Source organism: Macaca thibetana, chromosome 6 (genome assembly GCF_024542745.1).
Source record: "Macaca thibetana thibetana isolate TM-01 chromosome 6, ASM2454274v1, whole genome shotgun sequence".
Lineage (NCBI taxonomy): Eukaryota > Metazoa > Chordata > Mammalia > Primates > Cercopithecidae > Macaca > Macaca thibetana.
In genome coordinates this window covers 160,017,219-160,042,877 of record NC_065583.1, presented here as the reverse complement: position 1 = coordinate 160,042,877, position 25,659 = coordinate 160,017,219, and the positions used below count along the sequence as shown (strand labels likewise).

General features: G+C 41.5%; 2 protein-coding genes across 15 annotated transcripts in view; one reads left to right on the top strand and one right to left on the bottom strand.

Moving 5' to 3' along the window:
- BASP1 (brain abundant membrane attached signal protein 1) overlaps window positions 1–25,659 on the top strand; it is a 1,209,505-nt gene that overhangs the window by 374,326 nt on the left and 809,520 nt on the right. The window lies entirely within an intron of this gene.
- Window positions 10,998–25,504, bottom strand: ZNF622 (zinc finger protein 622). Its single transcript, XM_050794703.1, has 6 exons — window positions 24,711–25,504; window positions 22,535–22,795; window positions 22,165–22,327; window positions 17,617–17,729; window positions 12,494–12,637; window positions 10,998–11,263 (listed from the first exon to the last, which is right to left on the bottom strand). The coding sequence occupies exons 1-6, from the start codon at window positions 25,333–25,335 to the stop codon at window positions 11,136–11,138; spliced, it is 1,434 nt and encodes a 477-aa protein (XP_050650660.1). The 5' UTR covers window positions 25,336–25,504; the 3' UTR covers window positions 10,998–11,135.

Below are 25,659 nucleotides of genomic sequence, written 5' to 3'. Positions count from 1 at the left end.
GTCATTGAATGGATATGGTTGTATTCCACCAAAACTTTATTTACCAAAATAGACTGCAGGCTGGATTTGGCCAGGAGAATGCAGTTGCTGATCCCCATTCTGTTTACTGGCCTAGTGTCCAGGAATGGAGTTAGGATCAACCCTGAGTTAAGAACATGCTGCAAGAAATGTTTCTTGCATCTTGCAAGAAAAACCTCCTGCACTGTCTTCAAGCAACGGTAGCACTAGCTTTTAATAGGGAGCAGTGAGCCCAGAGGGTTCAGGGGAATCTGAGGATTCGAGATTTTTGGTGCAGAAACACATATATCCTTATTCCAAGTCTCGGCATCTCACTCCTTCCCAGTCAGGGTCCTGACCTTGATATAGCACACTTGCTGGGGGTGAAAAATTTAACCTTCTCTGGAGCCCTCCTGGCCTTATAATTAAGTTATAGGCTTGATCCTGGCTTTTTTCTACTTCTGGCTGCCCGAGATGAGAATCTCTTTATAAACTGCCATACGCCCTCCGGCTTTCACACTTAGACTTAAATTGGTGATTAATCATTGTATCCTTTCATCCCCTTTCTCTAATTCATTTTATAGCACTCAGAAACAGCCATCCAATTCTATTGTACTTATAATCACCACTTCCCCTGAACCCCTAGACACCTCAGATACTAGACCTACCAATGCATTGCCTTCCAGCAGGTACACCACAGTGAAGGTTGCAGCAATTGCAAAGTTACAGCCTGCCAGGGGCTGTAGGTAATCCACCCACCCACCCCTAGTGAGGGTGTCCTCCCTGGTGGCCAGTCAGCTGGTGACCCAGCTCCACATTCCATTTTAGAGTCTCCTTCCTCGGACCATTCCTAGCACCAGTGGTTTTAAGTATGCTTACCTGAGAAACAGGGTCTGAGGTGGAGATTTACATGCAGGACTTTTACTGGGGCGTGCTTTTAGGATCAATACCTATAAGGAAGTAAGAGAAAAAGGATTCCATAGAGGGAGAAATTGAATTATGACTCGGTTGCAATAAAGGCCTTCAGCAATTCCCATGGATTGCTGTCAGAGTCGTCTAGACAAGGCAAGGGGCCAGCCAGCCACAGGATGCATGCTGCCCCCCAAAACCCCAACGGCAGAAGGGGTAGGGCCTTGGGCAGGGCAGCTCTCTTCTGCTAAGGGAGGGATTCCCAAAGACAGACTCATCTGTGAGAAAACAAAAGCCAGCACTCCTGGCAGCTGGGCAAATGAGTGCCTGAGTCCTGGAGGGGAGGTGGGGGCTGCACACCACCACATCCACTACCAGCACGTGCAGTGAGTTCATGTCCACAGTAAGCGCGTCAGATAGGCGTCCATGAGCCCAGCTTTACTGTCACACCCTAGTTTCCAGGAATCCTGGGAAAAGCCCTGGGTTCAACTAATTGTTGCAATTGTAATTGCGGTTCCTGAAGGAATTCTAGATGACAAAGGCAATAAAGTAGCAGTGATTTATTGTATATAGAAACTTTAAAACCCACTTTTGGAGGGTAAAATAACAAGAAAGAGGAAGGAAAGAATAAAGGAAGGAAGGAAGAAAGAAAAGAAGGAAGGAAGAAGGGAAGGGGAGAGGAGGGGAGGGGAAAGGAGAAAAATCAAGTCATCTCAACTCACTAGAGCAGCCATATCTACTTAACTGGATACAGGTATTATAAAAAGTTATTTTTCTACTTCCCTGCCTTTTAACAAACATCATTTTCTGCTTTTTGGCTGGGAAGAGGACATTTGAAGTACCATGAAGCCAAGTTTGTGACAGTGACAAACTTAAAGAGGTTACAATTTTGAAATATGTAAGTATTTAAGTTGAAATCCACAAAATACCTATTAATGTGTGTGACATGTATAGATGTCCAAATAAATGTAATTTATTTCCTATAAAGTCAGAATAATTGTGTAAGTAGATTTAGAAAACATCATTTTAAATTATTTTGTCATTGAAGCTGCAAATTATTATAAAATCCCACAGAAATTGATAGTTAAAATGATTTTGAAATTCTCAAGTATTCTCGTAATACTTGCATAATTCGAAATTCTGATGAGTTCCTCAGAAGTTTGTTTCCAAGTACCTGTAATCTTTTCATGTTGTTCAACATTAATTCATAGCCAGGACTTATCTTCAGGCAACTTTAGGGCTTGTTTCTCTGTGATTATAAACATGAAAACAATCAGTTGCGGCTTTTTTAGGCAGATTTTGAAATGTTTTCATTTGTTCAATTTCTATTATTGGTATCCAAAATATATCATCTCACCTTACATTTATTCTTCAGGAAATTAGGTTCATGACTAGGTGGATTTTCAACAAGTTTAATATAAACTTTCTGTACCCTCATTCAGATATTTGTTGATGCTATTGGGTTCATCTTGAAACACACACACACACACACACACACACACAGAGTCCACATGTCTAACTCCTCCTCCATCCCTCTTCAAACAAAATGAACACTAGGACTTTAAATTGCAGGCAACAGCCATAATCAGAAAGCCAGAGGCCACTGCTCCAACCCTGGGGTCCTCTAAAGTTGATTGCAAGGCAAACACTTGTGGCAAAGATCTCTCCAGATCCTTAGATGTCTGCTTCTTGCTCATGGAGTTGAAAGGATGAAAGGAAAGGGCGTGGGCACAATCCCTAGCTTGGTGCTGGCACAGAAGCTCAATAAGGTCCACAATCCCTCATCTACAGTCCCAAATCCCAGAGTTCTGAACACTGAAATATTTTTTGTAAATCTTTTGGCATCAAAATCTGGCCAGACAGAAGGCTATTTCTAGGCCTTGGTATGAGTGAAATATATCCCTCTCTAGAAGTATAAATGTGTTTGATTATCAGATGGTCCTCCAAGTCTTAAGGAGGTCTGACATTATCTACAGTATATGCACCCCAATAAATTCCTAAAAGTCCAAACATCTGAGTCTCTAAACACCTGGCTTGAAAGGCTTCCAGCTGAGAGTTTGTGGATCCGTCCTTGGTAGCTCTTTTCTCCTTCCGTTTTTGCTGGTCGTGGTCCCTCTCCTTCCTCCCTGGCCGTCGTTAGTCTATCTGAAATAAAAGCTACACTTGGTCAGACATCCTCTTGTGTCAGCACCTGTTAGCCACCTTATCACATAATTTTTGGAAAGCCTGTGATGACCCTGGAAGGGATTGGTAATGAGCCTCATTTTAAAGATAAGGAACCTGAGATGGAGAGAACTTAGTGAAGGTCAAGAGCTCCCACGCACGGAACTAGGGTTGCACCCCTGTCTCTGGCTACTCAGCCTCTGCTCCTTCTACCACAGCAGGCTGGAATTTACTCGAAGAAACACTGTTTCTTAAGGAACACTTAAAATTCAACCAAGACATTCTCCCTGTGTACTCAGAGGCAGTAAAGTGTAGTGCCATCGTTCTCAAAGTATGATCCCAGGATGCCTGCATGTCCCTAAGACCCTTTCAGGGGCTTTGCAAAGCCGAAGCAATTTTTATACTAATAATTATATGTTATTTGCCCGTTTCGCCTTTGTTCTCCTATCAGAGGACAGCGAAGTTTCCAGGGTTGGCATGACATGTATTATACAACAAATTGAATGCAGAAGCAGATATGAAAATCCGGTTGTTTTCTGTTAAGCTGGATATTAAAGAAATTTGCAAAAATGTTTAAAAAAACAAAAACCCACTCATCTCACTATAGTTTTTTTTAAGGAAATATCGTTGTTTTTTATACAAATATATTAAGGTTAACATGCAATGGTTTTATTACTTTTAAATGAGTTAAACCTTTTCTAATTTTCTCCATCTTAATTTCTAATACCATATCAATAAATGCAACCAACAAAAACGAAGCTCATCACAGTCCTCAGTATTTTAAAGAGTGTGAAAGGGATCTGAGACCCAAAAATGTAAGAACTGCTAGTGCAGTGTTGAGTGCAGACCTAGAATCCTAACTACCTGGATTCATACCCCAATTTTGCTACTTAGTAACTATGGAAGTTTCTTTATGCCTTAGTTTCCCCACTTACAAAATGGGGATAATATATTATTTACCTCCTAGAAGTTGTGGTGAGGACTTAATGAGTTTGCATGTGTAAATCACATACAATATCCATCACTTAATAAGTTCTTTGTTTTAGATTTTATGTTACTGAATTGTTACCTACTCTATATATTTGTGTTTATTTCTAGGGAAAATCCCCCCAACATTCAAGATGAATAAAAAGAATAAATTACTGAATTATCCAAATAGGTTTCATTTACTTGAATTAGAAAAAGAAAAAAAAAGTCTTGAAACTGGAGTCACGTTTCAAGCATAAATGTTAAAATAGTTTCCATTTACTCTATTTACTGTCAATTTAATATTCTCATTCTCTGGCACTAAGCGTTACAAAAATCTTTTTAGAAAAGCTAAAATCTCTCACCTTTATAAGTAGTCTCATTTTCCACATTGGCAGATGCTGTTTAGAAAATGAGTAAACTAGGGTAGGGCAACATGTCTGAGACACGTTACCCCAAGTGAGAATGGTATATGAGATTGGAATACCAAATGTGGTGATTAATAATAAAGCAGAATGCTTTCAATTCACAACTTAGAAGTCCTATTCAACGAAATTTAAAATGTAGGGTTTTTTTTAAGAAGCACAGATTCTTAAATAAATGTATTCTTGAATATAGTTTTAATGCTTTTAATATAGGTTTAGGTATATGCTAAATATAGATTCATTCTTTTCCTCTAAAGAAATGCATCATGCTTACTCAGTAAATAACAGTTTATACCAAAGAATTTTTTAAGGAGTTGAAAACGGTTTGACGTTGCAGAGTAGCACAGTGGCTAGCACACACACTTAGAGAAATATGTTTCTACCTTACTCTGTCAATTACTAATGCATACCATGGCTGAGTTTCTTTATGCCCAGATTCTGCTGTGTAACCACGATAGGAGGGAAATGACCGAGGTCAGTTCAAATATGTCATGAAAGTCTAAAATTCTGACTCCTGAAGCCTCTCATGTTCCAGCACTGACAATAGAAAGCACAGTAATTAAGAGCAGTGTGACCTTGGGCTGTTATGCCCAGTATTCCTGAGCTGTAAAGCGGAAATAATAATTGTATCTACTTCTTAGGTGGGCTGTGATGATTAAATAAGGTATGATAATGTATGTAAAGTCCTTGCCCTTAAAACAACATTGACAGGAAAGCTCCACCACAAGGTGTTTAAGTGGAATCCAAGATTCAACCGTGTAACGTACGTGATGGTGTAACAGTGAGGTGTTCCAGGTGCTATTGCTGCGCAAACTTAGTGTTGTAAAACTATTTCATTATGCTAATGGACTCCATGGGTCAAGAATTTTGGAAGGCCTCATCTAGATAGTTCTTGCTCGGGTCTGTTCCAGGATTGCTGTGAGATGTTGGTAGGGGCAGCAGTCATCTGAAGGCTCAACTGGGCTGGACATGCAAGATGGTGCACTCAGATGCTGGCAATTGGTGCTAGATGTTGACTGAGACATTAGCTGGGACATCAAACAGACAGCCTACATGTGATCTCTCCATGTGGCCTGGGATCCCACATAGCATGACTCCCTGGCGTCATCAGATTTCTTACACTGGCCGAGAGTCCAAGGAAGCCAACTGGGAGCTGAACTGTATTTCTGCTGCATTTAATTGGATATGAACAAGTAATAAAGACCAGCCCAATATCAAGGCGAGACAGACTCCACTTCTCCAGGGAAGAAATGTCAAAGAATTAGCTGGCATGTTGTGAAGTTGCCATATGAGGTGAAGGAAAAATATTATTTTTCTGTCTGTATAGTCTCCAAAAGAAATTAATAAAAGGGACAATATTGAAAATATTGACCTGAGAAAGTCCTGAATGATCATGAAGGAAGCACTTCCTAACTGTCCCCAAACCCAACCCTGTATAAGAATTTGGCTCACTTCTATCCAAGCATGGTGGCTCATGCCTGTAATCCCAGCACTCTGAAGCAGGATCACCTGAGATCAGGAGTTCGAGACCAGCCTGGCCAACATGGTGAAACCCTGTCTCCACTAAAAATACAAAAATTAGCTGGGCATGGTGGTGTGCGCCTGCAATCCCAGCTACTTGGGAGGCTGAGGCAGGATAATCACTTCAACCCAGGAGGCAGAGGTTGCAATGAGCCAAGATTGTGTCACCGTACTCCAGCCTAGGCAACAGAGTGAGACTCCATCTAAAACAAAACATAACAAAACAAAAAATTTAGCCCACTTCAGATTGAGAACGGGGCAAAGGGAAGATAAGAGACAGCAATTGCCAATTCCAGCTAAATTTGAATTATGCCAGATCATATTAGCATTATCATGAATTTTTACTCTTTATCAGATTATAAGCTAGGTTACTGTAACTAAAACATCACAACACAATGGCTTCAATTTACTTCACTAACAGTCCAGCCAGTTCCAGTTGGCAGAGCACCTCTGCTCCCTAATGTCCTTCCATACTATTGCTCTGCCATTTTCCCTGAGGTATAGTCCTTATCTGCATGGGTAATGCTGGTGCACCTCACTTCCAGCTCGGGAGAGGAAAAACAGGCAGCAAGTAGAAAAGCCGCTTATCTCAGAGTTGTGAGGATCTGTAGTCAAGTTCCATCCATTGCCTCTGTGCACAACCACTGGTCCAAACTTAGTCACATGACCACGCCTTGCTGGAGGTGGGGCTGGGAAACATAGTTGCTGCCTGATAAGCCACATGCATGAGGAGAGAACAGATTAGGAGAACAAGTGTGCCTCACAAACAATAAATAAATAAGTATTCTAAAATTTTAACTGTTTGCAGCATTAACAAGCTAATCAAATCTTAATCTCCATCAATTTCAGTGTCATAAATAACTAATATGCCAATTGCAAAAGAATCTGAATTAAATGACATGTATTCTTCAACGCTCTTACAAATTTCTCTAGGACTGCCAGCAATTCTCTTGCAAAAATGACTGCACATTGAAAGTTGGTAACACAGCTCTTACCTGTACTCCCACATATGAATTATTGTGAATTCCAAATTAATAACGTTCAATGAGATCTTAACAGAGTTTGGAAATGATAATCAAGGTGAAGGAAAACAGCTTAACAATGAAGACTCCACAAATAACCAAAATTGGGGCAAAATTTGATCACCTTCTAGGGAAGAAAAGGTGATATTTTCTTTCATGTATTAATGTAAATGTAAGATTGTATGTATTTTTGGATTTAAAATGAGATTTTTGCACAGCTGCTGTAAATCTAATGGACTTGAGTACATTTTTATAGCCCCACCTTCTCCCCAAGTGTACTCCTTAGGCTGGGAGGACGCTGAGGACACTGCATAGGTATGCTGCAATATTAAGAATGCAGGACACTTTGGGAGGCTGAGGTGGGCAGATCACTTGAGGTCAGGAATTTAAGACCAGCCTAGCCAACACGGCAAAACCCTGTCTCTACTAAAAACACAAAAATTAGCCGGGCGTGGTGGCATGTGCCTGTAGTCCCAGCTAATCAGGAGGCTGGGGCAGGAGAATCGCTTGAACCCAGAAGGTGGAGGTTGCAGTGAGCCGAGATTGTGCCACTGCACTCCAGCCTGGGTGACAGAGCGAGACTCTGTCTCAAAAAAAAAAAAAAAAAAAAAAAAAATGCAGAACAAGAAATCGTCATCTCTGGCTTCCTTTTTTGTCTCCTTAAAAAAGTTATTGAACTACTCTGGGTCTATTTCCTCATCTGTAAAATAGGAATACCATCTATACCCCACAGTAGAGAATCATAAAGTGGCACTTTATACTCAGTAAAACACAAATGCCTACTACACAAAGCAGAAAGATTAAATCGACACTGTCCAGTCTGTAGACGGGCAGCAAAGCAGCTAGGGGTTTCTGTAACACGCGTGGAAAGGGACACGATTATGTTCTCTCACTTTACGTGCTCTCACTTTTGATCCCAGTCTTGATGTCTCAAGCTAAAGACTGACAAACACTCGCCAGCACCATCAGGTCCTGCGATGCCTCCCAGGAGGAAAGGCTCCACACAAGTTGCTGGTAGCCAGCTGCAGCAGCCAGCGCTGGCTTGGCACTCACGAAGAACCTTTTTTGTTTTTGTTTTTGAGACGGAGTCTCGCTCTGTCACCCAGGCTGGAGTGCAGTGGCAGGATCTCAGCTCACTGCAAGCTCCGCCTCCCGGGTTCCCGCCATTCTCCTGCCTCGGCCTCCCGAGTAGCTGGGACTACAGGCGCCCGCCGCCACGCCCGGCTACTTTTCTGTATTTTTAGTGGAGACGGGGTTTTACCGTGTTAGCCAGGATGGTCTCGATCTCCTGACCTCACGATCCGCCCGCCTCGGCCTCCCAAAGTGCTGGGATTACAGGCGTGAGACACCGTGCCGGCGGAAGAACATTTAACATGACGACTCTGGCACCCATTGTAAGTTTAGATAACTGTTTCAAGGACAATAGGTGCTGTGGCAGGACGCCCGGTGTATGTCAATACAGATTCGATTCTTTTCATCAAAAGGAAATGTGGAGAATAAAAATTTGAAGAAATAATGATGTCACGCCTGTATCAAAACATCTCAAGTGTCCCATAAATATACACCTCCTGTGCACCCACGAAGATTTTTTAAAAATTGGAGGAACAAAAGCACTATGTCAATACCACAGTGAGGGGAGAGAAATGTAAGAACAGAAGCATTCCCTAGGCTTTACGCTTGGATCTTTGTTTGGCAGGTTCTGCCCACACGCATGTGTTCATTTCTCCAATGTGATAGGCATAAGATACCAGAAAAGGGACATGTAGCTGTGAAAACACCGAAACAGGGAGAACTGATAGTAAATGACTATGTGTGAATGGACCAGCAAACCCAAAAAATCCCAATACAGAAAACCGAGTGGGGAACAGGGTGCACCTAGAGAAAGAAAGATAAACACACCCCAAAGGGATGACAAGCAAATAAAATATCAAAGACATCACACTTTCTTGTACCACCAAGAGGCTCCCCTAAAATAACAAGTCCATTTGTCCATGTTTCTTGTCTCGTTCACTTAACTATCAGGAGATAAGGTTTAAATCTCTTTTTGTTTGCTGTGCCCCCCTCCATCCTCCATCCCGCAAATAGAACTCTACTGCAGGAAAGCAAATTAATTGAATTTTACAAAATTACAGTGTGGACAGAAGTGAGATAATGGATTGTTCCACAAACCCAAAATCAGAACTAAGGTGTCTTCTGAAGCCTGGAAGAAGTAGCTAATTAAATAAATGAAGAGGCCGGGTGGTTCACACCTATAATCCCAGCACTTTGGGAGGCTGAGGCATGACAATTGCTTTAGTCCAGGAGTTCAAGACCAGCCTGGGCAACATAGTGAGACTCTCTACCTGAAGAAAAAAAAAGACCTGTAGTCCTAGCTACTGGGGAGGCTGAGGCGGGAAGATCACTTTAGCCTGTGGGGTCGAGGCTGCAGTAAGCAGTGATCGTTCCACTGCATCCAGCCTGGGCAACAGAGCAAGACCTTGTCTCAAAAATGAAATATTTATTTAAATAGAGATAGTATTAGTATTTTACAAGTCAGTAAACATGCTGTTCTCTTTGCCTCCCATGCCCCCACCAGGTAAAGGAGATGACAAATTAAAAGGTGACATAAATGTATACATTTATATACATTCATATATATACGTGAGGTATGCATTAACAGTGCTGGCTGGTATGATGATATGGAGTTGGAGGCAATCAAGGTGCCAGCTCTAGAGAAAGTGGTAAGGACAGTGTGGTAGACACACACTATAGAATACAAGGCAGCAGTCAGAAGCAATGAACTAGATGTTGCTAGATGTGGAGTAAAAAAATGTTGAATGAAAAATGAAACTGAGAAGAACTATAGCACAATATCATGTACATTCAGTTAAGCATAAATTAAAAACATACCACATGCAAAGCACTACACCATTTTCTCAGGCTATAGATTTAAAGATGTGTCAAACACAACAGATTGGGTCCTTGTGTGGGGAGAATGGTAGAAAACAGGATGAAGGAGCAAAATTAATACCAAGGAGCCCTCACTGTTGGATAATAGGGAACCTGGACACTAATGGGATATAATTAATTCAACTCTGCATCCAAAGTTTAAAGAAAAAGACCTATGTCTAGCAAATGAGGTCTGGTTAATACACCGTGAGGGCAACCACATTCTCCTGGCATGCTCGAACCCACTACTCAGAATACTGCACTGACTAAATCTCACCATGCCTTACTCAGTGTGGCGGGTTTGCTCTGTAAAAGAGAACTTTAAATACTAACTCTGTGCCAGGGACTCAATGACTGTCTGGTCCTTTAGCAGATTTCTTTAACCCCAACAACCTGTGAGATAATAAAACCTCCATTTTACAGATTTAAAAAGCCAAGTCACTTTTCCAAGGTCACAAAGATAACTCAAACGGATTTGAACTTCATGTTTAGCTTCGTTTTCAATATATTAGTGCCTTCCTCTAAGCCACCTAAACTGAGAATTTCTCCCAAGATTTGACCCTGAGGTAGCCTTTCTAAAATGATACCTAAGCATTTTACCTTTACTTTCGTCCTAGAGTACCTGCACCACTGGAAACGGCATCAGAGTACATAGCAGTCACTCTGTGCATTCCCATTTAGAAATAGAAAACCTTTACGGCAAGCTATGGATGTGCTTTTTAACTTAGCCTGGATTTAATGCAAGTGCCCAGAGATATTCACTACCTCCTGTGCCACGATACATTCCATAAGCGACATTCAACTTTGCCCCTACATAAGGCTTCAAGCCCCCTTACATAGGTCCCAGTGCCATGACATGGTGAGTTCCTTGGAAAGTTAGTAAGTTTGGGGCACACAAGTCATTCCTGATTCCTCACAGTACTCTGACAACCATAAATCATTTAAAGTTGAGGCGATGAAGCAACTGTCAGGCAGCAGTGCAAGTCCCAGGGTCCAGTAGACACAGGACTTACCTTGTGAAAACATAACCTTTCAACACTATTCAAAAATGACATCTGAAAACTCATATGATTCTAACTTTTATTATTAGGTCAGAACCAATGAAGTAGCAGCAAAAGGGTCTCTCCTATGATCTGGCTTTCACTGGTCCTCAGGGCAAGGAGGAAACTTGGGCAGGAGATGATCGCTCAATCCCAGCAGACTCTCAGAACCTCACTTGGACCCGAAAGTGCATCTGCTTGGTGGCATTGTTCTTCATTCCTGTCTTCAGCATCCATTTTGATTTCATCCTTTGGACATATTGCATGTCTCGCTCTCGCATAAGAGCCGCTCCTATGATTGGAAGGCGGTTAAGAAATTAGGCAAAGGTCTGTTATTTGTGATCAGAGAAAAATCCAACCTTGGCAGAGAATTCAAAAGGTTAGTTTGGGGTAACTGGGTTCTTGTATTTAAAACAGAGTTGCTAACTTGGGGTCTCTAAACCATGGGCCTCAAGGGTCTCTGTGGACCCCAGAATTGCATACCAGAACTTTTGTATATATACATTTCTCTGGGATTAGCATCTTTAGTTTTCATTATCTGGAAGCATCTATAAGCCCAAAAGGTGAAGCCCCATTAATCAGAAAGGCAGAAGCTATTAATCGAGTCAGACAATACTTCCTGATAAGAGTAAGATGAAGTCAAGTCTCTGCCAGATTCAAGCGGCCACACAGCTCACAAGTAGCCACAATGAAGGAAACTACATATAAACACAGTGGCATTTCAAATGGATTTTAGTTGCCTAGAGCTTCCCAGGCCATCAGAAAGCAGCCCTCCTCTTATCTTCTCCACAGTCCTCTAGTTGGATAGATGCTTTCCCTGAAGATCTAAGGATATAACCAGCTTCATCCAGCAGACACATCAGAATAGATGTAAAGAGTATCATATTGATGAGGTTTCAAAGCTCAACAATTGCAGTGGCATGCTTTACTCTTCTAACTTTTGCTAAATATTCTATGGGAAAAATACAAAAAAGGGGACTGACGGCTAACCTTGACGATGGGCATGCACTATATCACACATGCATGACATTCAACCCACTCAACTCTAAGAAGTAGGTCTTATTACTATCATCTCTGTTTTATAAATGAGGAAACAGAAGCTTATATTAATTAAACTACTCATGCTTATCATATAAGAACCTCTAAGTACATCACATAAGTCACGTTTGACTCCACAGCTCAAGCTATTAACCACTAGGATACTGTCTGATTCCTCTGCGTAACCTCCAGGATAATTTCAACCTTTGGTGATTACTAAATAATTCTTTTTGTAACTATTATCTTCTGAAAAAGTTAATGGTATATAAAATTGCTGTGCCAGGAATATGAAATTTCTAAGTCATAGCACTTTGGGCTTATTGCCTTAAACATATCAAGTGGTAATGGAAATCCCTGGAGCCAAGAGGTTAAGTTTCCCCCAGAGAGGATCCACAAGGACAACATAAATGGGAACAACTTTCCTCAGACCCCTGCTAGAAATATAAGTTCTTAGACTGGTCTGCAGTTGTAAAGATCAATGTACCTGTGCTGCCAGTCCATCCCAGGGCTCTGTACTGCTGAAGTACTCGGCCCACGGCCTTCCGATTTTTGGCAACTGCCACAGCTCTGGACAAGCCAAATCGCTGTTTGTAGTATCTCATCAAGGAGCGATGACCCACTCTGGCACCTGTTTTTCAAAAGAGCAATACTGAAACAATGAGTTGGATAGTTTTTTCAAGGCAGAGCTATAAAGCAAGGGCTTTCCAAATCAGATCTTTTAGTATATCTAGATGGAAAATCGATGTACCAGAAGAAACAGTTGTTCTACCTACTAAAGAAAGATGAAGCAGCATGTAAAATAAAAATGAAAAAGTGAAAGAAAGAAAGTATGCAAAAAAAAAGAAAACCAAACAATAGATATTTTAAAAAGAGAATGGCAAGTCACCGTTAAGTGAAAAACTTAGCATTGTGTACTTACTTGCATACAATCCCCAAAAATACACATAGAAACCCCTACTAATACAGATAATAGGGCCCTAGGAGATAAGAGATTTTTAGCATTTTATATATATAAATAAATAAAAATTATACATATATATGGGAAGAAGATTAAGCACAGAGAGCAGTTCTGATGTTTGGGTCTACAAGCCACAGTCAGGATCTAAAATAGAAATCAATCCACCTTTCCTTTGCTTAAATTCTCTATTGCAGTGATTCTCCAATGGGGATTTTACCCAGCAAGGGACATTTGGCACTGATTAAAGACATTTTTGGTTGTTACAGCTAGAGGTTACTACTGGCACCTAGAGGGTAGAGGCCAGAGATGCTATTAAACATCTTTAAATGCACAGGACAGCCCCCATAACAAAAAATTATCTAGTCCAAAATGTCAATGGTGCCAAGGCTGAGTAACCCTGACCTATTGCTTCCTAAATGATGGAAATCACCTGGTCAATTTGAATTTTAAAAGATGATTAAGCTGAATGCTGTCTATAGCTTTTGCTTATTTAGTAGGATCTGGTAAAACTATGTGAGTCAATCATGCTTTCAGAAATGAATTTCTAAATTTAATTTTCAAAGTATGCTCATGTCATTACAACATATGATTGTATATCTCATTATCTCATAGGCCCACTAACTTGTAACAGAGTGAGAAAAAAGAAAACAGACTCTGCATATTTCAAATAAAAAAACTATGGGACAAAGGTATTGGCCACTAGTTGGAAATTCTGTAGCTGGAATAATAAAAACCTGAGGTAAGTAAAGGTATCTACTGGAAGAACAATTCAAGGTTCCTATTTAAGGGTGAGGCACATCTGATATATTAGTCTAGGGGTGGCAAACTACAGCCAGAGAACCCAATCTTGCCAATCACCTGTTTTAGTTTGTTCTACTGCCACACAGCCATGCTCAACTGTGTAGGTATCGTCTCTCGCTGCTTTGGTGCTTGCTACAACAGCAGAGGTGGGAAGCTGCTGCAGAGACAGAATGGTACACAAAGCCTTAATGATCACCTCTGGCCCTTTTCAGGGAAAATGTCCCAACCCCTGTGTCATAAGTTCAGGGGAGATGACCTGAAGGGGGCTGGGTTTAGAGATGACTAATTCCAGGCTCCCTTATAACAGTGCCTCTCCAAAGGTGGTCCCTAGGCCAGTGTCATCAGCATTACCTAAAAGCTTACTAAATACACGCTATCCTTTCACAAGAATATTAATTAGGACAAAAGCAATCAAATATCTTCCCAGACAGACATAACCATGCAGATATTTAACAACAGCATATACATAAGGCATGATAAAAGCCATTTCCACTGAAAATGAATAAAGGATATTTGGCTAGGTAGAACCCTGTGTACAGTTTCCAGGAAAGGTTTATATTTACTTATGTAAAGCCATTGCTTTCAGAATCTTTTGTGTAAAACGACCATGAACCAGATACTATAAATATTGTGGAAGTCCGTATTTGCTTTTAGGATCCAGACTTTTAATTTGCATAAGAAAATTATTTTGGTTGTTTTAAGTCCCTATACCTGCCAAAACAACTGGAAAATAATTTGTTTGCTATACAGATATGCAAAAGTAGTTACTTTCAGTTGCTTGTTTTGTTATCATACTCAAGAGATGACAAAAAGAACCTTTTGATTCAAAGACATGGTCTTTGGATACCAGTGTGGATAAAAACATTTTCCCTAAACCTGAATGTTTTGACAGCGTAACAGTTAACAAAGCTCTTAGACCACAAGAAATCAGTGAGATGTAGTTGACAGATAAAACTGCAAGCTTAAATGGAGGGTCTACAGGAAATTCCAGCATTGTTTGCTGTGATGTTCTATTTATAATGTTAGGTCTGGACACTCCAGGTTTGCAAGGTGATAATGTTGGTCATTAATACATAAGAATTTAATATATTTATATTCTTAAGCAACATGTGGAAATACATCCTACAGAAGGTTGGCCTTTTAAAGCGTCCTTGAAATGGCTTCATTACTCAATGCCAAGGTTTCCAACAGTTGGTAAGAAGGAACTGAAAACAGCATTCAGAGCTACCCCTGCCCTATGCCAATGACAGTAACCACCTGATATTAGCACCAAGTATGATGAGCTAAGGACAGCTACACTTGAAGGCCCTCATCAAGGAAAAATATTTTCCAGAACACAGTGTGACTGCCCAATAAATAAGGGATTGGTTATGTCTAAGTCATGGTGAAGCACGCAACCTGTCCATCTAGCTTTTGACACAGCAGTAACCACTTACGGACTGTCCACTCCTTTTTTTCTTTTTTTGTTTTTTGGAGACAGGGTATTATTCTATCACCCAGGCTGGAGTGCAGTAGCATGATCATGACTCACTGCAGCCTTGACTCTTGACTTCCTGGGCTCAAGTGATCCTCCTGCCTTAGCTGAGGCACACACCATCACACCAGGCTAATGTTCACTCCTTCTTAACAAACAGCCTTACAATTTCTGCCATCCAATTGAATGGGCCTTTCGTACCAACTTACTCCATAAGAGCTGAAGAGCAACGAAGGAAATCCAAAAAACACCTTCAAGACCACAATCTTCAAAATAAATGCTCACAGTGCCCTCTAGTGGCTACTTTTTGTCATTGGCTTTGAGATAGCCTGCTTGATTTTATTGAAGTCCAATCTGAGCAACTAGATTTAGTGTCCCAGCAGCAGGGGAGAGACTCTTGTTACCCAGTAAATGGACAGGAGATGAGTTCAGGAAGCCTTCCCAGACGGTGGAATCTAAATAAGTTGAATCTTACAAGAAAAGTAGGAATAACAGAGGTTCCACACATGCAAATGCCCAGAGGAAGAAAACTCTATGTGGGTGGATAGAGGAATAGCACTACACACCTGAGGGACCAGTAGAGAGAAACTCAAAGTTACCCTAAAGGCAATGGCTCCCAGGGGAGGAACTACAGAGGGTAAAGAAAATCTACTGGTGTTTCAGAAAGAATGTTTTGGTGGTCATGTGGAAACCAGATAAGAGATGACCAGACAGGAGGAATGGTGACACAGACAAATGAATACAAAAAAATACTGAAAAGACATTTAGGAGTTACTAAGCCATCTGGATATGGGAGAGGAAGACCTCTCCAATATCTTTCTAAGGCTAGCCAAAGCCAAAAATGGGCTTGGCTTTGGCAGTCAAAATGAGTATCTTTTTAGATACCTTAAAAAACTCAATCACCCAGGACAAAGCTGAGGATTCTTTATTTTTTATAAGTTTCAAAAATTTAAAGTCTAGATGAAAACTTCTCTGAAACATCCTAGATTTCTTAAATAGATATGCTCATGTTATGCTAAGTTTTGTAATATATTGTGCTAAAGTAGATGCTAAATAAAGCAAACACTATGGTGATCCTACTACATGGTAGACACTATTGTACTAGGATTGTCTTATTCAATTTATTTAAGGTCTATGGTTATCTGATTCTCCCGTTTAAGAAGCAGAAGCTAAGGAGACAACAAGGTAAACATATAGTTCTGGAAAATAAATTATTAAACATATTTCTGATGTTCTCTATGGGTACTGTCACCAGAGAAAGACTAGAAAAAGTTCTCTGGGACTTACGTTTTACCATTGTGTATTAGATAGGCCATGATAATATATTGCATTATAACCTTCTTATCACGGTAGAAAGAACTGTCATCTTCAAAATAGGTTCTGCCTGACCTTTCCTCCTATTGCCACACTCTAAAGCTGCTCTTGGCCTTACAAGGTTATCATTCTGAGCTAAAGATAGCCATCTGTACCTAAGCAGTGACATTCTGTGTGGAAAGGCGTAAGACAAGGCTGCTTCATTGCAGACCTCTCCACCAGCAGGGTATGTTGTTCCTGCCTGCACCATTACTGCAAATCTCCCGAAGTAGTATATGGATATTGGAAAAAGGATTTACTGATTAGGTATGTGATCCTGGTAAGTTACTCAGCCTCTCTAAGCTTCATATGCAAAATGAAGATGCTGGAATCTAACTCCATGTTGGCCTATAAAGACAAATACATCTGCCTGAATGTGCTAACTGCTCAGTAAATACCAGATATTAAGATCTTATTATCATCTCTACCTTTCCATCCCTTTCATTTCTGAAACATGTCTTCTGTAGCTTCTCCTATTATCATCAGTTAATCACGATTCTTTCTTCCTACACAATAAACAACCATGTATGCTTCTCACATTCATGGTTATTCTTCTTCTTTTCACACCTCATGGTGGATAAATTTCCACCGTGAGTCAGATACACCCACACCAAACTACCATTTGGAAGTCTGAGCAACAAAAGGAAACAGGAATCAGTTCAAAGAATAACAGTAAGGTTACAATTAACAAGAGAAACCTAGACAGGACCAAAAAAAATAGATAAAGACAGAATAGGAAAAGTCTACATCTAAAAAAAAAAAAAAAGAAAGAAAAGAAATGCCTGATCAAACATTCTGAGTCATAACCCAGAAATGAACAAAAACACTGATCAAATTTAAACACAACAGCCAACTTAGAGCTGAGCAGCAACCTTCAGGGTTTACACTGTACGTGAAAATCCAAACATATACCTTAAGCTTTATGGTCTATTTCCCTCAGTATGGCAGGTAATTGATGGAGATATGCTTCTCCCTCAGTCCCACTGGCATTAAGCTGTTTATTTTTGACAAATGCACTTACCAGAAGGCAGAATCAATTCCATGGTTTCATCATCATATTCCAAGTTCTTTTCTGAGGGCAACTCTTCAGCCTCACTGGGGTCCTTCCCTTCCTTGTGATCTGGGTAGCTACTCCTGTAACAAAGAAGTTGCACTAATAAATAGACTGATACCTCAAATGGAACTAAAAGACATAAACTTTATTTGCAAATGTGGCAAACTTCCTAAGCTACCTAAAAGGAAGAGGGCAGGAAGCAGCTGTAGGAACTACCAGCTAAAAGGTTTTGGGAGAAAACAACTCATTAGCATTTTGTCTGTAGTAGAAGTGAGCAAATGACCTATAACAGAATTCTATTTGTTTTTCCCTAGAAAGGCTGCCTAACAGAGAAGAAAAGAAGGAGAACGTACAGCTGGACATGCAGCTATACTCAATTTAACCATTATAAAAACAAGTTATAGCACAGTGCTGTCCAACAGCACTCTGTGATGACGGAAAATGTTCTATCAATATGTCTTGGTGTCTGATACAGTAACTGCAGTCACATGAGCTTTTCGGCACTGAACTTTGAAATGCAGGTAGTCTGACTGAAGAACTGAATGTTTAAATTTTTAATTAAACTTTCCATTTATTTAAATAGCTATATGGGTATACCTAGTAATTACTATATTGGACAGTGCAGGTCCAGAAGAATCTCCATATTCCTAAAAATGTTGACAAATGCTATTCATAGATACACATGAAAAATAATAGGAAGAGTGTACATTAAATTATTAACAGTAAACCACACAACCTAATAAGAAAATAGACAAATACTTGATCAGATACCTCACAAAAAGATATCCAAATGGCCAATGAATACATAAAAAGGCTCTTGATTGCACTAATCATCATCAGGGAGATGCAAATTAAAGCGACTACACACCCACCAAAGTTGCTAAAATGAAAAACTCTCCCTCACTACAAGTGGAAGTATAGAAAACCACTTTGGAAAACAATTTGACAGTATTTTCTAAAATTGAACATATGTATATCCTCTGGCCCAACTCCTACATATACAAACAAAAGATAACCTATAAACATTTGCCAAAGACACACTAGAATGATGTGGCAGCATTGCTTGTAATAGCCCCAAACTAGAAACCACTCAAATGTGTATTAGCCTTAGACTAGATGTTGTGGGCACTGAACAGAACACTCTGTAACAATAAGAACTCTCTCCAACTATATAAAATAGTATGGATGGGTCTCCCAAACAGAAAGTTGAGCAAAAGAAGTCAGACCCAAGAGTACATTCTTTGTGATTCCATTTACATATAAAGTACAAAAACAGGCAAAATCAATCTATGCAGCTATAAGTCAGAATAGTAGTTACCCCTGGAGAAAGGAGGGGTAGTTTCTTGAAGGACACACAAGGGAAATGTCAGGGGATTATTAACATGCTGTTTGTTGATCTAGGTGCTAGTTATATTTAAAATTTCACTAAACTGAGTCATGATATCACAAGTACGGTCATCCCTTGGTATCCATGGGGGATTGGTTCCAGGACCTCCCTAGGATACTAAAATTTGCAGATGTTCGAGTCGCTGATATAAAATGGTATAACATTTGCATATAACCTAAATCATTGCATGCTTTAAATCATCTCTATATTACTTATAATACCTAAAACATGGTAAATGCTATGTAAATAGTTGTTACACAGTACTGTTTAGGGAATAATAACAAGAAAAATAAGTCTGTGGATGTTAGTATGGACAAAATTTTTTTTGAACACTATAGTTTGGATGCACAGATGGAGAACCTATGACTACAGAGGGCCAGTTGTATACATATATGTACTTTTCTGTCAGTTTATTATTCAATAAAAAGTTTCAGGTCCAAAATAAGTAAACAAGTTATCTTGTGAAGGGGAGTGAAATTATAGGTAATTTGTCATTTTTTAGCTGAGTGAATCCACATAAAATGCTTATTAGAACAGTGTCTGGCAGGTAAGCACTCCATAAACACCAGCTTTGTATGTAAAAGCTTTCTATTTTCCAAGTTTTCTTTACTAAGCATTATCACCTTTTTTTTCTCCCCCCAGAGACAGGGTCTCACTATGTCACCGAGGCTGGCCTGAAACTCCTGGCTTCTGGTGATCCTCTTACCTCAGCCTCCTGAGCAGCTGGGACTACAGGCTCATGCCACCACACTTGGCTAACTTTTATTTTCTTAAGGAAAACAAATCATTTAATATTCATTTTTAGGAAGAAAGGCTCACATAATTTCTCATTTCTAGGCACCAACAGAATAAAACTGTAAATGGAATGAAAAATACATCATTTGGACTAAGGGAGAACCAGTTCCATCAGTTACATACTTTAATTCAAACTAATGGTTAAGCAACACCCAGTAAAGAACAACAGTAACAACAACAAAAGGCTAGGGCTTGAAGCTTAGAGTCTAGAAGGAGGAGACAATAAACAAATAATATACAATACACACAATGGTAGTAGGGAATATAAGGAAAAATAAAACAGGATCAAAAGGATTGGATAGGTGTTATTTTACGGAAGGTGGTCAAAAAAGGCCACATTGAGAAGGTGAAATTTATGTCAATGCCTGCAAGAAGTGAGGGACAAGTCAAGTGAATATCTGAGCGAATACTATAAACAAATATAGCAGCAAATGCAAAGGTCCCGAGAAACACACTTGATGCATTAGAGAAAGAGTTAGGAATCCAGAGAGCAACTAATACAACACAACAGACCCACAGAGGCTCCAGATCATGTGCAGGGCCTTGCAGGACATTATACTTTGGCTTTTACTTTGAGTAAGATAGGTAGTCTTTGAAAGAATCTGAGCAGAGTTTGACCTCACCTAGTGTTTTAAAAGGATCCCCCTAGTTACAGTTTTGAGAACAGAACATGGCGGGTAGTAAGAATGTAAGCAGGAGGCTACTGTAGGAAGTCAGGCAAGAGGATGGTGCCCTGGACCTGGGTAGGAGCAGTAGAAGTAGTGAGAAGCAGTCAGCCTCTGAAGATAGATAGTGCAAAAGTAGTTAAAGCAGGATTTGGTGATAGATTCTAAAGTAAACATGAAAGAAAACAGAAGAATAAAGGAAGACTACCTGGCATTTGGCTTAAGTAACTAGAAGGACAGAGACGCCATTTACTTACAGGGAGCAGATTGGATGCATAGCAGGAGTTGATTTTGGACAGGTTAACGATCCCTTTTAGACACAAGTAGAAATATCAAGGAGGTAGCTGGATATCTTCAGTCTATAGCTACAGGGAAGGCTATACTAGAGATATAAATGTGGGGGTCACGGGCCTGCAGAAGATACTGAAATCTGTGAGACTGGGTAGGATCCTGAATATAACCACAGGATGACAGACTGAGTGCTGGGCATTCCAAGCCTACTGCTGATGGCAGCTGCTTGACTCTATCCATGGTATTTGCTTTGATCACTCTGATGACAACATCAGTCAAAAGGTTATAAACATTGGTGTCTAAAAGGAAACTTGAGAGGGATAAATACTGAAGGAGGATGCTTCCCACCACCAGCAGAATTCATTGTCTTCTCTACTGCCATAGCCTCTAATCCTCCCCTCTACCTCCTCCCAGTCATGTCCACCAACTGCAAGTCTCCAGCTGCAAAATGGGAAATCAGGAAGAAAATGCAAAAGCAAGACTTAAAAGACTGAGACTTTTCTGAACATTGTATCACTTGGACTATGCACGCCTGGCATGGTAATTATAGACATCTGCTTATCTCCTGTGCTAGCTCACAGGAATTTTGACAACTAGTTGTTCACAAGTACTTAACATACATTTGCTAAATGACATACAAATTATTCAAGATTCTAGTTAGGGCCAGGCATGGTATCTCACACGTGTAATCCCAGGCTAAGGCAGGTAGATCACTTGGGCCCAGGAGTTCAAGACCAGCCTGGGTAACACGGCGAAACCCCATCTCTACAAAAAAATACAAAAATTAGCAGGGCATAGTGGTGCACACTAGCTGCTGGGGAGGCTGTGGTGGGAGGATCACCTGAGCCCAGGGCAGCTGAGGCTGCAGGAGACCGTGATCGTGCCACTGTCCTGCAGCCTGGGTGACAGCAAAAATCTTTCTCAGAAAAAAAAAAAAAAACAGATTCTAGTTAGGGGTGAACCACCAATGGGATAATCTCACCATCAGATGCCTGGTTTGGGACTGGTTTAGCAACTGTCTCAACTCCTTCAGGGGACAGCTGGTGATCAAGGACTCTCCAGGAACCCAATATGTGAAACCTAATTTCTGTACCTCTGTTCAAGGGGCAAAACTGAACTCTTGATGATTTAACCAGAACAAAAAGAAAAACAAGTCAAACTTCAGTTTGGGTCTAAGGTCTTCTCTTTACTAGATGTGTTAAACTCTGTGAAACTGAGTTTCTCAACTAAAAGAAAGAACTGCCTAATACAGAGGTGTTATAAGTGTTATTAAGGATACGTTGCACAGTGCCAAACACATATCCAGCACTGGCACACATAATATTAATGCAAAGCAAATATGACTTCACTTCACTTCATGTTACAAATTATGCTTACCTAAAATCATAGAAGTCTGCAAATTCCAAAGCAGCATCGCCATCTGTGAAGAGCTTACAGTGGCTTTTGTCATTCATATGCGCCTGTACAGCTTCTGTGGAGTAGAAGGACTTCCCTTTCTCATTGCACCACAAGCAAATCTTTCCAACACCAACTTTCTCTCCTAGAAAAATAATTTAAGGAAAAAATATGAAAAAAGCTTTTTGCAACCAATTAAATCTCACTATTTGTCACAACTCAAAAATCACTCACAAAATAAGTAAGCAATTATATCAAAGATTGATGAAAAACGCAAAACTAATGTTCCCTTGAGACCAGTCCCCCAATAATGTGATTATTTCCTCATTAAAAGAAAAACTATTATACTTACCCAAGTATTTAATCAGTCCCTTAATATCTGAAAGATATTCTATATCAGGAATAAAGAAACTGTGGACTTTGGTCATATGAGCCACATTCTTCATGAGCGAGCTGGAATGATGGGAACAAAATAAGCAGTCCCTAATAGGGATGGCACCAAGGGGTGGGCCTTCCTCAGCCTCTTCCTCCTCTGCATCCTGCTCCACCCCATCCTCCATTGCTTCAGTATCCTCACATTCCAGTTCTTCGTCAGAATCAATATCTTCCCAATCTGCAAGCCAGAATTTTGAAATAGTAAGTTTAAGAAAAGTAATAGCAAGCAAAGATATCACATGCGGTGATACAGTCCTATATTTGGAGAAACAGCCGTACCCCCAACTCCCAAGGACAACTCCTCTTTCAAGATCTCAATTTTAGCTATTTGTTTACCAGACTCATCTGAATGCCTGTGAAATTCCTTAGTCTTTCTTTTCCAGGAAATAGGAGTCTTTTGTTTGTTTCTTTCCTATGCCTTACAGCACCTAGCCCAGTGCTGAACATAGTTAGGGAGTCTCCTATCTGGGTGAATATATATATATATACATTTGTGTGTGCGTGTGTGTGTGTGTGTGTGAGACGGAGTCTCGCTCTGTCACCCAGGCTGGAGTGCAGTGGCGCCATCTCAGCTCACTGCAAGCTCCGCCTCCCGGGTTCACGCCATTCTCCTGCCTCAGCCTCCCGAGTAGCTGGCACTACAGGCGCCCGCCACCGCGCCCGGCTAATTTTTTGTATTTTTAGTAGACATGAGGTTTCACCATAGCTTGATCTCCTGACCTCGTGATCCGTCTGCCTCGGCCTCCCAAAATGCTGGGATTACAGGCGTGAGCTCTGGCTGCATATTTTTATAAACTGCTAAAACAATGCCTCTATCTACTATTTCACAAAAGTACTGTGGGGTGTGTGTATGTGCTGGTGGGGTGCTCTATGAACGGCCATGGTTTGAATGCATGTTTCCCTCCCAAAATTCAAATGTTGAAACTTAATCATCAATGAAATGGCATTAAGAGGTGGGGCCTTTAGGAGGTGATTAAGTGAGGCGAGCACTAATCCCGAATGAATGGATTAGTGCCAAGGAACTAGCCCGTCTTTGCCTTCTGCTTCCTCCACATGATACCATGAGAAAACTTCATCTATAGAACAGGCCCTCACCAGACACTGACTCTGCCAGCACCTTGATTTTGGACTTCCCAATTTGCAGAACTATGGGAAAATACATTTATGTTATTCATAAATTACCCAGTCTCTGGTACTTCGTTATAGCAGAGCGAACAGACAAAGACATGAACACCTACACCAGCACTGTTAATAGGATGTGGGATGAGGGAAAGAAGGAATAAATAACTCATAAAGTCAAAGAGGTGAGGCTGCTGGCTCCAGCTCCACATTTCTGGCTGAGTTGATTTTGATCCCCTCATTCTGTTTTACTCAACTAAAGTAAGTGCAAAACCATCATAACTGGAAACCCACTAGAATAGCAAATAACACGGCGGCTGGTATGACGATGTCCTCCTGTGCGTATGTTAAAAGTCTCCTCATCCAGGCCGGGCGCGGTGGCTCAAGCCTGTAATCCCAGCACTTTGGGAGGCCGAGACGGGCGGATCACGAGGTCAGGGGATCGAGACCATCCTGGCTAACACGGTGAAACCCCGTCTCTACTAAAAAATACAAAAAACTAGCCGGGCGAGGTGGTGGGCGCCTGTAGTCCCAGCTACTCGGGAGGCTGAGGCAGGAGAATGATGTAAACCCGGGAGGCAGAGCTTGCGGTGAGCCGAGATCAGGCCACTGCACTCCAGCCTGGGCGACAGAGCGAGACTCCGTTTAAAAAAAAAAAAAAAAAAAAAAAAAAAAAAAAAAAGTTTCCTCATCCAAAACAGAGAAGGCATCAATTCATTCTCCAAATATGCATTAGGCACTTCTTCTTTTTCCAGACAAGGTTTTAGGCCTTGGAGAATGAATTGAGTGAACTAAACAGCCGAACCTGCTGGCCAGATAAGGCACTTCAGAAAGCATCTAAACCACCTTCCCTCATCATTTTTACTTAAAAGCTCTCAAACACACAAACACACACACCCATCTCGAGTATAAATCTGAAAACTAAAGGGGGGCCAAGTTCCTCTTTACCCTCCCCGCCCAGACAGGGCCATCACCGTCTCCATCCAGGTCCTCTTCCTCCTCCTCACTGCCCTCCTCCTGCTGCTTTGCCAACTTCTTCGCCTGCTGTTCAAACCACTGGAGCCGGGGTGGTTTCTCGCTCGGGTCTCGGTCGTGGGTCCCACGGCCACCAGTCCCCACGGCTACGGCACTCCTGGCCTCCTCTGCAGGCGCTGGGGGCGCCTTCTTGGGAGACATGGACGGCTGGGCCTTGATGGCCTGCTGGATGGCGGCGTTCATGGCATCCTTGTCCACACTGTCCAAGCCCAGTCCTTTCTCCAAGTTCTTTTCATTCATCATCTCCACTTTCCGATTCACGGCCTGCACGGCCTTCTTCTCCAGCTCAACGTGCCGCCGAGACTTGAGGTGGTTCTCGTAGGCGTTGAAAGATGCAAACTTCTTACTGCAAACAGTACAGTAGGTGGCCGAGCCCTTGCTCTCCTCCTCCGCTACGGCCCGCTGCGCCCGCACTCGCTCCTGGAAGCCCTCGGCGGTCACTGGGGCCATGCTGGCCACCTTACGCCGCAGGTTGTAGCGGTGCCAGTCCGTCTTATAGTGGGCCCGCTGCATGTCCGCGTCGCGGAACGCCACCCGGCAAGTTATGCAGGTGTACGTCGCCATTGCCAGGTGAGAAATAAGAGCCGACCACGCCAAACACCTGGTGACCAGCGTCCTGGCTCCACACGACCCTCAGACCTTAACCCGCCTCAGCGGCCTGGACGAGCCTCTCGACACGCCGACTTCCTGACTGTCACCGAAGAAACTTCCGGCACACGTCGGAAGTTATTTACGACTGGACAGGAAACCCGCCTCTCAGGCTGTGGCCACGCCCCCGCCGCTGTGAGACCCGGGAAACCTAGGGAACGCTGTGACTGAACCGGACCTGGGTCCCCTCAGTCAGCCCGAGGTGGGTGTTGCTTGAAGGAGGTCGCGCCCTCCCAGTTA

Bases quoted from the DNA above. Each gene is read 5' to 3' on its own strand.
- ZNF622 (XM_050794703.1), bottom strand. From the start codon at position 25,335: ATGGCGACGTACACCTGCATAACTTGCCGGGTGGCGTTCCGCGACGCG. The intron at 12,638-17,616 runs GTAAGTGCATTT...TTTGAAAAACAG, and splicing joins GGAATTGATTCTGCCTTCTG to GTGCCAGAGTGGGTCATCGC. The intron at 11,264-12,493 runs GTACATTGATCT...TTCCAATCATAG, and splicing joins GGGATGGACTGGCAGCACAG to GAGCGGCTCTTATGCGAGAG.